The following is a 13000-nucleotide window of genomic DNA, read 5'->3' as shown; positions in this document are numbered from 1 at the left end:
TGTTTAAAATAATTTTTTATTGCCCAGGATTTTTTTTTCTTGTGTCCTGTTTTTTTGTTTGTTTGTTTTCTTTTTTAATAACTATAAATTCAAGCTTAGTGAAGCTTGCTTTGTCTTGAAAAAACAAAACAAAACAAAACAACAAAGCTGTTCTATCATTTGCTAATCTGATCTCATTTGAAGAGAGGGATGGTAGTTATCTTGCAAGTGTAAAATTTATACCATGAATGATGCAGGTCTAAGTCTGGTGGCACTAAAAGGAGACAATAGCATTGTTGACAAAATTATAATCTGCTGGTGGCATTTGAGGAAAAGAAGCCCTTGCAAATTTCTAAATAACAATAAACTCTGTTAGGAAATTCTAAAGTGTCTTACAGGCCAAAAAGGGAATGAGGTTAGTAAAATGCCTCAACAGAGTTTGAATAAAATACTGGATTTGAGAGTTACTGGAACTTGGATATGTAAAAATAGGGTGGCAGTTTGGGTCATGCCTACAATGGTTTCACGTTCAAATAAACTACTGTGACAATACACCATTTCACAGGTCACACGCTTTTCTGGGGCTGTTCTTTCCTTCAGTAGGTGCTGGCAGAAGGTGTGCTGAGTCGCTTTCCGATATAGATGCCTAGGCCCAAAGCCAAAACATGAGAGAGGAAGAGAGACGGAATGAACACCTTAAGGAATTCTGCGGAGAAAATACCCCCTTTCTTCATGGCCCCACTTTTCCTCATGCTTAAAGAGACAGAGCGTTTGGGGTGTCTGAAGTGGAACTCCTTAGGTGGAATGTTTTCAGGTCTACTGGACCAGTCAGACACCCAGTCAACGCTTTTCTTCAACGCATCAACTTCTTTCTCTCCTTCTGCAACTTCTTCTTCTGACTGAGAGCTGTGGTCCCTGCTGGTGTGCATCTCCACATCAAACATAATCTGCCCATCTTCTTGTGGGGAAGGGCTGTCACAGTGAGAACTGGCTCTTGAACTACTCTGCCCTGATTCGTGTTGTGCATCCAAAAGAATCTTCTCCATGTCTCCATTGTGGATAGAGGATGAGGACGGTACATGTTCTAGCCCCCCATTTTTCCCATTGCCATTATCATTGCCATTGCTGCTGTTCATGGGTAGCTCCACCCAGGAACTGCAGAGGCCGGCTGGCGGGGGCAAAGGTTGTTCACCTTCCTCGCAGTTGTTGTTGTTGTTGTGCGGGGGCGGCGGCTGCTCTACTGAATGAGACGACATTGTCAGGTGGCTGGAAGGGCTTGCGGCTGCAGCAGGACCGTCTCTGGTTCTCCGGCAGCAACCTAAAAAAACAATCATTATACTACTTAGCACTTGAGGTAAACTGGAGAGTTGAACCTTCTTATATTTTACACATCCATGTTGTTGAATTTCTAAAGTATCATTTTAAAAAGAGTGGAGAAGAAAAAGTATATTTTTTTTATATAAAAATATTTCTAAGTCTGTTCCCCAGGACATTTGAAAGCCACTAGATTCCCTAAGTCTTGCCACCTGGGTCCAAACCACAAGGAGGTGCTGTTGGACTTTGGATGAGTCACTTCCCAGCCACCTCAGTTTCTTGCTCTGTGAAATGAAGAGAACACTCACCTCTCACCGGGGTGGGGAGCATGGAAAATGTAGCCCTGAAAGTCTTTTGATGTGCCTTGGGAGCCTGCATTTAATTTTCCTATATCTGAATGGGGGTTGAGGGAAAGTGAGAACAAAGAATCCTTCTGCTAATCCAAGATATTTATAAAACCAGAGTGAAGAATTCAATGCTTGATTTCTTCCTCTGACCTAAGTCTCCTCTCTAAATCTCTTACTCTTTATCAGAGTGTTTGGGTGGAAGGAAGCTTGGAAGTTGGCTGAAAGTCTCCTTAAAGAATCTGATGAAAGTTAGGTATCTGGATCCCAGAAAATTGCATGCAAGACTGAATTTTGGACACAATTCCTGGGGATTTCCAGGCCCAGAATAAGGATGCTTTATTGATTTAATTCAGTTACTTTATTTTACCCAGGAGGAAGACACCATCCAGAGAAATCACCACTTAGCTGATAGGGAGGGCTCAACTCCATATCTTCATTCCTACTGTGCCCACCCTCCTCCAATATCTGCAACCAGTAGGGAGGAAGGTGGCCAGAACTTGTGGTAACAGTGGATGGTGCCTATGCCAGGGGAAGGATCACTCTCTAGGCTGAGCTTCCATGTTGCATCATTAAATTAGGTGTGGTCTTTGGAAATTGGTAGCTAGTGGAGCACCAGGGTGGCTCAGTCTGCAGACTTTTGGTTTCCGCTCAGGTCATGATCTGAGAGTCCTGGGTGAAGTCCCGCATTGGGCTCAGTGTTCAGTGCAGAGTCTGCTTGTCCCTCTCCCTCCCCCTCTGCTCTTCTTCTGTGTTCTCAGAGCACTCTCTCCCTTTCACATAAATAAAATCCTTAAAAAGAAAGCGAGAGAGAGAGAGAAAGAGAGAGAGAGAGATGAAGGAAGGGAGGGAGAGAGGGAAAGAGAAACAGGAAGAAAAGGAAAAAAGAAAGGGAGAGAAAAGAGGGAAGGAAGGGAGGGAGGAAAGAAACCTATAGCTAGTTAACATTAAGAACACACAAAGCTAAGCTCCTTGATGGTTCTCATAGGCCCACACAATGATGTCATTTAATCCTCAGAATGGCTTAGTTGTGGCTAGATGGCTAGTTGAGACAACAGGACTAGTGCAGATTCCCTCTGCTGTTGCACCGTGTGCTCTGCTACTCTGAACTTGGGTGTTCATGGCTCATAGGTTCCACTCTTCTTTCCCCATCTGAACTGCGCTGGGGTGGGAACTACTAATAATGCTATGGTATAACTTATCCTCCAGAGCACTCCCAGGATCATGTAGGACAAGACTTTACCTGAAACCACATCCTTACCTCTTTCTCTCCCTAGTCTCTTTCTCTCAGCTTTCATGGGCTCTTCCTAAAGAGCACACCCTCGCAAATCATATAAACCCAAATCCCTACCTCAAGCTCTGCTTCTAGGAAATCTGAGCTAATACAAGTGCTAAGTGTCACTGTCATAATTGTGATGACAATACATTGGTAAGGTTCTGAACTGCTCTCTTAATCATACTTGGAACCTCAGTTCCAAGTATTTTATAAGAGGACATGTATGTGTATATATACATATATGTATATATGTACTTTATATGTGCTATATATATTGGCTTATATATCTTTATTCTGTTTTTTCCACGTGATGTCATATCACAATTATTTTCCTTTAATTCTACCTTTACAAACATAATTGTAAGTGGGTACTTCAGATCCTAATCAATCTATGACCACCGCATACTAGCCAGGAGGGCTAAAAGTAACAGGTCAGGAAATGACAAATGTTGACAAGGATGTGGAGCAAGGGGAACCCCCTTACACTGTTGGTAGGGATGCAAACTGGTGCAGCCACTCTGGAGAATAGTATGGAGGTTCCTCAAAGAGTTGAAATTAGACCTACCCTATGATCCAACAATTGCACCACTGGGTATTTACCCCAAAGATACAAATGTAGTGATCCAAAGGGGCACCTGCACCCCAACATTTATAGCAGCAATGTCCACAATAGCCAAGCTGTGGAAGAGCCCAGATGTCCGTTGACAGATGAATGGATAAAGAAGATGTGGTATATATATATATACAATGGAATACTACTCAGCCATCAAAAAAGAAAGAAATCTTGCCATTTGCAATGACATGGTTGGAACTAGAGAGTATTATGCTAAGCAAATAAGTCAATCAGAGAAAGACAATTACCTATGATCTCACTAATATGTGGAATTTAAGAAACAAAGCAGAGGATCACAGGGGAAGAGAGGAAAAAATAAAACAAGATGAAATCAGAGGGAGACAAATCATAAGAGACTCTCAATCATAGGAAACAAACAGGGTTATTGGAGAGGAAGGGCGTGGAGGGGTGGGTTAACTAGGTGATGGACTTTGGGGAGGATATGTGTTGTATAATTAGCACTGGTTGTTATATAAGACTGATGAATCACTGACCTCTACCTCTGAAACCAATAATACATTATATATTAATTAATTGAATTTTAATTTTTAAAAAAAGATCCTAATCTATGGATGTAGCTTTAAAAAAATATATACTCTAATAAGGGAATAGTTCTTTACATTTTATTATTATAAATTATAAAAAGGATTATCTTTATGTAAAAGTGTTCTCTTTTTTTGTGTGTTCAGATTGTTGTCTTAGGAAAAAGTCCTAGAAATGGAATTCCTGGGCCACAGAGTATGACATGTATTGCAAATTTATTTTCAGAAAGATTTTACAGTTTATGCTGCCAAACCATAGTGCCATCTGGCAATTTGCACCCTCTTGCCAATATTGAGTATTATTAATACAAAAACAAAGACTCTTACTTAAAGTGAAAAGAACTCATTGCTGTGTTAATGTACTTTATGTAGAAAAGTTGAAATTTTTTTCATATATTTATTAGCCATTTGTTTTTCCTGTTTTGGGATTTCCCCCCTTCAGTGGGACTTTAAAAACCAATTTATACACTTTTCGAAGGCAACTCTGGAAAAATACACTGGTTATGGGTTTGGTTATTAAGCCCTCAGTTTAGAGATTTTTTATCTCATAATTTCTCCAGAGCAACACTTTCTACCTGCTCTCAAGCAAAGTATATGAGGGAAGATTTGAATCTGAGGAAATTCCATTAGTAATTAACAGTCAAACAGATTTACCTCTCTTGCTAGAAGCAGGATGGAGTGTCTCAAAGAGAAGATTTCTAAACATAAAATGCAGTGAGATAATTTAGCAAATGATTTTAAGTGGAATGGAGGCAGAAATGACAACATCCTGGTGGAGACAGAAAATGTGTCCACATTGAGGCAGAAACACAGAGTAGGCAAAGGGCATTATTCAAAATGTCAGGAGGAAGGTAATACAACCCATGTGCTTTGAAGATACTAACAAACACAGATGTTTGTCAGGATTTCAACGTGCAGCTTTGAAACCATTTCTTGTTTCGCTGTTTGCTTATTCCTGAAGTGGGGTAACATTAAGGAAAAAAAAAGTTGAATGGATAATCAACACTGAAAGTCGAGTAAGCATTTCAAGTCAGCATCTTCCTTAATGTAGTATTATCAGTGATCTATTTCTGTGATAAAAAAAAAAAAAATTGAAGTGCTGAGGAGTTTTCAGGAGATAAGACTAGAGGGGCACCTGGGGGGCTCAGTGGGTTAAGCATCCACTTTTGGCTCAGGTCATGATCTTGGGGTCCTGAGATCAGGCCCTAAGTTGGACTCCCTGCTGGGTGGGGAGTCTGCTTCTTCCTCTCTCTCTCTCTGCCTCTACCTCTGCTCTTGCTCTCTCATTCACTCTCTAATAAGTAAATGGGGTCTTAAGAAAAAAAAAAAAAAGGTGTAAAGCAACATCAAGTCTCTGAAAAAGTAAGAGAAAGAGAGAGACAAGACTAGATTCTGTATTGAAATTCATTGAACTTGTGCCCAACCTAGAGGTGAACTTTATTTTGGAAAATCTGAGAAAATAAGCTCAACTAATTTTAAGGAGTGGAAAGAAAGATCCTGAAATATCCTTCTCTTCTCCAGACATATTATTTAGCCTAACACATTCCTCACAGCAGCTGCTCTAAATCTTCTCAATTTTCCCCAAACCCCCATAGGGCATGTGGAGAAGACAGAGGCTGGGTGACCTTCCTCATTCAAGTCCCTCCTCATCTCCTGACACACCCACCCCACCACTGCCACTCAAGTTCTGAGGGCACTCTTCTTCTTTCCTTTAAATTTCCCTTCTTCTAGCACAAAACAGAGTGCCTTCTTCAGAGTCACGGTTCAGTAATTAAGATTTTTTAAATGACTGGGGCAAAATGAACTTAACGTAGAGTCCAGATGTTATCTGTGGTCAGGCTTTGCCTACATGATACTTGGGAATAATGACCTAAGGGAGCATGGCAGAGTGCTTCACCCAAGGCTGGGTTTGGATCCGGTTCTATTGTTCATTAATGGGGTGGTCTTGGATAAGTTGTTTAACTCCTCACTCCCCACCTGCTAGTATTTTTCAGGTATTTCATCTCTAAAAGTTAGGACAATAAAAATCCCTGCCTTATAGAGCTTCTGAGAGGGTTAAATCAGATAAAGGACTTTGGACGGAGTGTGCTAGTTAACAAGAGTTCAAAATGAATATAGTGCTTATTCTCATATGTAATCAGTAGCAAACCTCTGAATCATTGGCTAGCTTTGTAAACTGTTTTCCTAATCGCTTTGTTTTACGTAGGCAAACCTCAGTTTATAAAAAGGATAGTGGGTGTTGAAGGAGAATTCGTGGGAATTTGTTTCTTGGCTCCTTCTCCCAGATTTAGAACTTGTCTCTCTTTGGTGCCAGGAAGATCTGCCCCTTCCCCATTTCTTAGATGGAAAACAGAAAGAGTGTCCTGTGCTTCACTCTCTCCTACGTTAAAGATCTCTTTAGTAGAACAGAGTTCAATGTGGACATGGGGTGGTGAATTTAATGTCTGTGAAATCGAATTGCTTAAATTTACTTGTTTCTTCTCAAGAATGGACTCTATAGACAACTTGTTTTCTTCTAAACTTGTCTACTCTTATCTTAGAGATCAGTTTCATTATGCAGTTTCTAAAGCTTTTCTCTGACATGGTTATGTAGGGGTGGAAAAGTTTTCCTTTCTTCTGTTAAAAGACAGAATTCAAGTCAGTAAATTTAAAGATCTAATTGGTTTTATTCGATGATTCATCAGTCAGCAGCATTTTGTCTGGCAAGTGGGACAAGGAAGTTATAATATGAGTGGATTGTTCAGGCAAGGTTACCTTCCCTTAGGGCAAGTCCAGAGGTCTTATTATACAGATGACCTCACTAGTGGGATCAGGAAATTCCAGAATGATTGCACTCCTGCCAGAGGCTGAAAATGCTGTTAGGTTGCATGTTAAGTCTTGGTGGGGTTTAGCATAAGTGGCTCCATTTTTGGTCTGTTTCTTTTTAACTTCACTTCCCTTCTATGTTCTTTGACTGGTCAAATAATTAAATTAACATAAAGCAGATTAACAGGAAAAAGCCAAATTTAATTTAAAATTTAATGAATCTATGGGAACCCTATAAAAATATGACACTCAACGGGGAGCCAGGTAGTTGAAACTTATATAACATCTTGAACTAAGGATGGGGCAGGAGTTTGGGGGTACAGAGGGAAGAAAGGTCATTCACAGGAAGGGTGAGGAGATGTTTTCAGAACAAAAGTCTCCCTGTGTTGCAGATAAATTTCTTTAGTAAAAAGGTATCTCTGATAATAGCTCTCTTCTTGGCACAGGCTCCTTTTCTAGTGTAAATTTAGGCAGTTTAAAGGAAGGTAAAGAGCTTTTCCTGAATCTGCAGTTTATTAAAAATAATCAGCCTAAAATAATCCTTATGCCGAAGAGCCACATCTTGGGTTGACAAATTCTGTTTGTCTTCACCTATCAGAGTGTAACTCAATCACAAAAATGTCAAGGCAGAATAATTAATATACATTGATTGCTCATTTATTCACTCAGCAAATGATGATTAGATGCCTATTGTGTTTTTTAAAAAAGAAGAGCACATGTTTATATAGAACAGTTTGTTGGCTTCCCCCAGCTCCATAGCCTTTAAACACTAATGAGGTCACCTTTTTGTGTTTTTCTAAAATAATGTCTGACTATAGCGACATCTACTGGTAAAATTGAGCTCTAAACCAAGGGCATCCTGAGCCTGTAGCCTCTAAGGTAATTTGACATTTTTTCCCCCATCCCCAATCCCAGCCACACATCCAGATCAACATTCTGTGAATGTTACCATTAACTTCTAAACCACCTCATTAAAGTCACTTTCCTGGAAATGATTTATGAATTTTAAAAGTTTTTCTGTTTGAAATACTATTGCTGTCTTTGCTGAAAAGTCCTAACCTGACCTGGGTAGCCTTTTGAAAGGACGATTTTAAGTGTATGATGGTTGATTTAATGTGTCAACTAGGCTATGATGTCCAGTTGTTTGGTCAAACATCCATCTGGATGTTGGTGTGAAGGTATTTTGAAGATGTGACTAATTTTTTTTTTTAAGATTTTATTTATTTATTTGACAGAATGAGAGAGATCACAAGTAGGCAGAGCAGCAGGCAGAGAAAGAGGGGGAAGCAGGCTCCCCATTGAGCAGAGAGCCCTATGTGGGGCTCAATTCCAGGACCCTGAGATCATGACCTGAGCCAAAGGCAGAGGCTTAACCTACTGAGCCACCCAGTTGCTCCAACGTTTATTTATTATTTTTAAATTTTTTATAAACTTATAATGTATTATTAGCCCCAGGGGTACAGGTCTGTGAATCATCAGGTTTATTTTATTGTTTTTAAGATTTATTTATTTGGGCACCTTGGAGGCATCTGCCTTTGGCTCAGGTCATGACCCCAGGGTCCTGGGAGAGAGTCCCACATATGGCTTCCTGCTCAGTAGGGAGTCTATTTTTCCCTCTCCCCCCCGCTCATAAGCTCTTTCTCTTTCGCTCTCAAATAAATAAATTTTTTAAAAAGATTTATTTATTTATGTTTGCAAGGGCAAGGATTGGGAAGAGGGAGAGAGAGAATCCAAGCAGACTCCTCACTGAACACAGAGGCTGATGTAGGGTGTGATCTCAGGACCCTAAGATAATGACCTGAGCTGAAATCAAGAGTCAGATGCTAAACTGACTGAGCCACTCAGACACCCCTATGTATTAACATTTAAGTCAGTAGACTTTGAGTAAACCAGATTATCCTCCATACTATGGATGGGCTTCATCCAATCAGTTGAAGGCCTTGAGAGAAAAGATTTAGGATTTCTAAAGAAGGAATTCTCCTCAGGACTGCCACATAGAAAGTCTGTCTAAATTCCTCCCTGAGGAATTCAGATTCAAGACAACATCAACATCAACTTTTACCTAAATTTTCAGTCTGCCAGCCTGCTCTACAAATTTCAGACTTGCCAGCCCTCACAACTGCATGAGCCAATTCCTTAAAATAATTCTCTCTTTCTTAAGATTTGTATATATATCATCTATTGGTTTGTTTCTCTGGAGAATCTTGGATAACACAAGGCCTAAGTGGCATCATGTCTGTAACTTAGTCTCAAATTTTCACTCTTGGGGAATCTGGATAAAAGGCAATGGGAATGTATACAATTCTTACAATATTTCTGTGGTTCTGAAATTATGTCAAAATAAGAAGATTAAAAAAAAAAAAAAAAAAAGCAATGCTTATTTGAAAACCAGTTTGGAACATGGTTTTTCTCTTATACTCAAACGTCTGACATGAAACAGAGCCAAAATACTGGGCCCTCCCAAGGTAATTTAATAGGAAGAAGGCAGTATTGTTTTCACAATGATTCAACCAGAAGGATAAACTTTAACAGTGAATAATAGATTTTAATTAATCTTTGTTTTGGTGGAAACGATTGATCATTGCTGAATATTCAAGTGCCAGGGTGAAAAACTGGGGGGAGGAGGAACAATGGAAGGGCTTAGGAAAGACTGGTAGTTAAAGAAGAAACAGGTGTTGGGTGTATCTAGAGGGGAGGGGGAGGAGAATTTAAGGAAGTTTCCATTTACTTTGATGTAACTGGAAGAAATTTGAGCATGTTTATGGATCAAGGACATGGAGCTAAAGTAGTAGTTAAAATCATACCAAGGAGAAGCAAAATCCAGTATGTATGAGAGAGGATGGAAACTTAACTTGTTATTTTTGAAATTTCATATTCCATTACAATTTTTTTGTTTTTAAGTAATAAATCTGGAGGGGGCACCAGGGTGGTTCAGATGGTTAAGCATCTGTCTTGTGCTTAGGTCATGATCCCAGGATCCTGGGATCCAGCTCTTTGGGGCTCAGCAGGGAGTCTGCTTCTCCTCTTCCCTCGGCTTTTCTCCCACTGCTCATGCTCTCTCTCTCTTTCTCTCTGTCTCAAATGAATAAATAAAATCTTTAGAAATAAATAAATAAATGAAACTAGAGGACCAATATAAGATTGTCAACTTCTGTATTTATGAAGACATTAAAAAAAAAACAAAAAACAGGACAAAACTATCCACACAATGGCTATCCACTATTATCATCCTTTCATAAATAAGAGGTATTTAAACTCTAAATATAGAAAAAGCATAATGTAAACACATGGCCAATTTAGCGTGACATTTTCATTTCACTGAGACCTGTTTATATGGGCTCCAGCTTTGGGGGTCAGTCCTAGCTGAGCATGTATAGTCAGGTGTGTCTGCCCTGCTTGGATCCCAGCACGACAGGCTGTTCTCACAGCACACCTTGGATGGTTGCACTCTCCTGTTTCCTCTCTTGTGACCTTGTTTCCTCTCTTGTGACCTTGGCTCTCCCTCTGACTTACTTCCCAGCCAATCTGGGTAAGTCCTGACCTGGCTCTAGGCTCTGGTTCCTCCTCCTCCCAAGGGTAACCTTACAGGTAGAACCTGTGGCACCCACTACCACTCACTCTATGGAAATGGCATGCAAAGGTTATGACCATTTTATATCAACTCTGCCCTTTATTAATGTTCAAACTCATTTATCTCTTTCTGGTTAGTGCAACATTTCTTCTGTTTTCACTTTGTTTATCTCCTCACCATTACTTCTCACAGGTGGGTTTTTTTGTTTTGTTTGTGAGGTTTTTTTTGCGGGGGGGGGGGGAATTGATCAGCACCTTGTTTCTGCTGCTCTCAGTGGCACAGTAGGTACCTTCTGCCTTCGCAGAACACATCTTCCTGGTGGTATAAGTGTTGTTCCACTGAGCCTCGTGTACGCCCTGCCCTGCCTCACCCCCTTTGGGGGAAAGTCCAGACCAATTTACCTCCTTGTATCTGTAAATGGGAAGTATGAGATCAATGAGAATGTGTATACTTTGGGTCAAATTGAGTGCCTCTGTCCTTTGCTGGCTGTGTGACTTTACACAAGGCTCTTTCTTAAACGTGCTGAGTTTTATCTTTCTCATCTGTAAAAGAGGGAAGAGAACATCGCTCTCATAAGGTAATTCCAGGGAAGAAACAAGAGGAAAATCTAAGAACTTTGATATGTGCTGGCATATAACAGGGCTACAGAAGTGGTGGCTGTTCTTATAATCCTTCCTTACTCCCAGCATGTTCTAGAACTGGGCTATCAGACATGGAACTGCTATCTCTGTGTGTCCACAGAGCATCTGAAATGTGGCTGGTCTCAGCTGAGATGTGCTGAAACGTAAAATAGACTCCAGGTTTAGTGTGACTAAAGGAATGCATAATATCTCACTGATAAAGTTTTATATTGATTACATGTTGAAATGGTAGTATTTTATATATATTGGATTAGATCTGTTGGGTCCATTATCAAAGGAATGAGACTGAGACAAAGTGAAAGTTATACAAAGCCTTATACTATGCCAAGCATTAGAAGTTAGACCAACCGGTCCTGGGAATGAGACTGAGACAAAGTGAAAGTTATACAAAGCCTTATTCTATGCCAAGCATTAGAAGTTAGACCAACCGGTCCTGGGAATGAGACTGAGACAAAGTGAAAGTTATGCAAAGCTTTATTCTGTGCCAAGCATTAGAAGTCAGCCTGACCGGCCAGGGCCGCCTCCGAAGAGAGCGACCCCCTTTGGTCTTACAGGCTAGTTTTTATAGGGCACAACTGCAGACCTCTACGTATGTGGCTTTGGTTGATTGGATGTCTTTTACTTGTGTGTTTTAGTAATGGTTACCTGGAACCAATACTAGTAACTGCTGAGGCATTTATTAAACAACAAAATGGCTATCTAGGCAACATGGAGTCACTATGGCTAAGTAGGCCCAGGCAGGCCTTAGGGGTTTAACAGGTTTTAACGTGGAATCAGCCCCAACAAATCAAATGTATTGTTAAAATTAATTTCACCTGTTTCTTTTTACATTATTTAAGAGGGCCATCAGAAAATTCAGAATTATATATTGTCTAAGTCAGCAAAGGCTGCTATTACAAAATACCATTGACTAATATTTATTTCTCACAGTTCTGGAAGCTAGAAGTCCATGATCTAGGTTCTGGCATATTCGGTTCCTAGTGAGGACCTTCTGACTGTACACTTACATAGTGAAGAAAGAGGGCTCTGGTCTCTTCCTCTTCTTATAAGGACACTAATCCCTTAATAGGGACCCTATCTTCATGACCTCATCTAAGCCCAATTACCTTCTAAACCCCTAACCCTCTTCATACTATCACACTGAGGGTTAGGGCTTCAACGTGAATTTTGGAGGGACACATTCAGTCCATAACACATATGTAGCTTGCATTAGATTTCTACTGAACTGTGCTATTGTAGAATCTTGATTTTTGTCTGTGAAATAGAAAAGGTAGATGAAGTGTTGTCTGGGACTGTCTTTTAGAGATCACTCCTGGATGTGATGTCCGTTGCTGTCCCCTTGATATCCCTCTTGAGGATGTTATGTTGTCTTTATCACTTATTCAGCCTTGAACACCTGCTTTGTATTGTTAATTGCTTTTTCCATGTTCCTAGAAGATCAAAGACAGCATGTAATGAGATAGAGTGGTGTCACCTGGAAAACTTTGGTCAGACACTCCATCAGATCCCCAGGGGAGGCACCACCTCAGTGAAATTATCACAGCTCAGGACCAAGTCATGAGGGAGTGGTCAGCATACAGGCAGCAAATGCTGGATATTGACTAAGCTATGTTGGGTACAGGTAACAGAAACTGATTCGACTTTAGTCATAAGTAGGGGATTAGTTGGAGTGATAGTCCAGCTCTTGACAGCCAGCACTCAAGGCCCACCTCACTGGACACTGTTGTCAAACAAGTCAACTATGTGCCTTCTGCTCTTGTGACTCTGCTTGATGTTCAAATGATCGGAAGAGAGAAACTTGACTTTGTTGCATTCAGGTCATGGGCCCACCCACTCCTTAGGCCATTGGTGGTGGAATTCTATATTGCCAGCCCACTAGAACTCTGTGGAATTAGGTTTGGGTGGTTCTCCGAAG

The 13000-nt window shown here is 40.4% G+C and overlaps 1 protein-coding gene across 1 annotated transcript; it reads right to left on the bottom strand.

Moving 5' to 3' along the window:
- Window positions 1–543: 543 nt before the first annotated feature.
- LOC122898981 (BCL2/adenovirus E1B 19 kDa protein-interacting protein 3-like) lies at window positions 544–1235 on the bottom strand. The gene has a single exon (XM_044236634.1). It carries the CDS (start codon window positions 1233–1235, stop codon window positions 576–578), a length of 660 nt encoding a protein of 219 aa, XP_044092569.1. The 3' UTR covers window positions 544–575.
- Window positions 1236–13000: the final 11765 nt, after the last annotated feature.

This window comes from Neovison vison, chromosome 2 (genome assembly GCF_020171115.1).
Source record: "Neovison vison isolate M4711 chromosome 2, ASM_NN_V1, whole genome shotgun sequence".
In the NCBI taxonomy this organism is placed as follows: Eukaryota; Metazoa; Chordata; class Mammalia; order Carnivora; family Mustelidae; genus Neogale; species Neogale vison.
Note: the sequence above shows the minus strand (reverse complement) of the source record. Positions and strands in the feature narration are given on the sequence as shown.

What these genes read in the sequence shown, in the direction of transcription:
- LOC122898981 (XM_044236634.1), bottom strand. Translation starts at nt 1,235, where the DNA reads ATGTCGTCTCATTCAGTAGAGCAGCCGCCGCCCCCGCACAACAACAAC.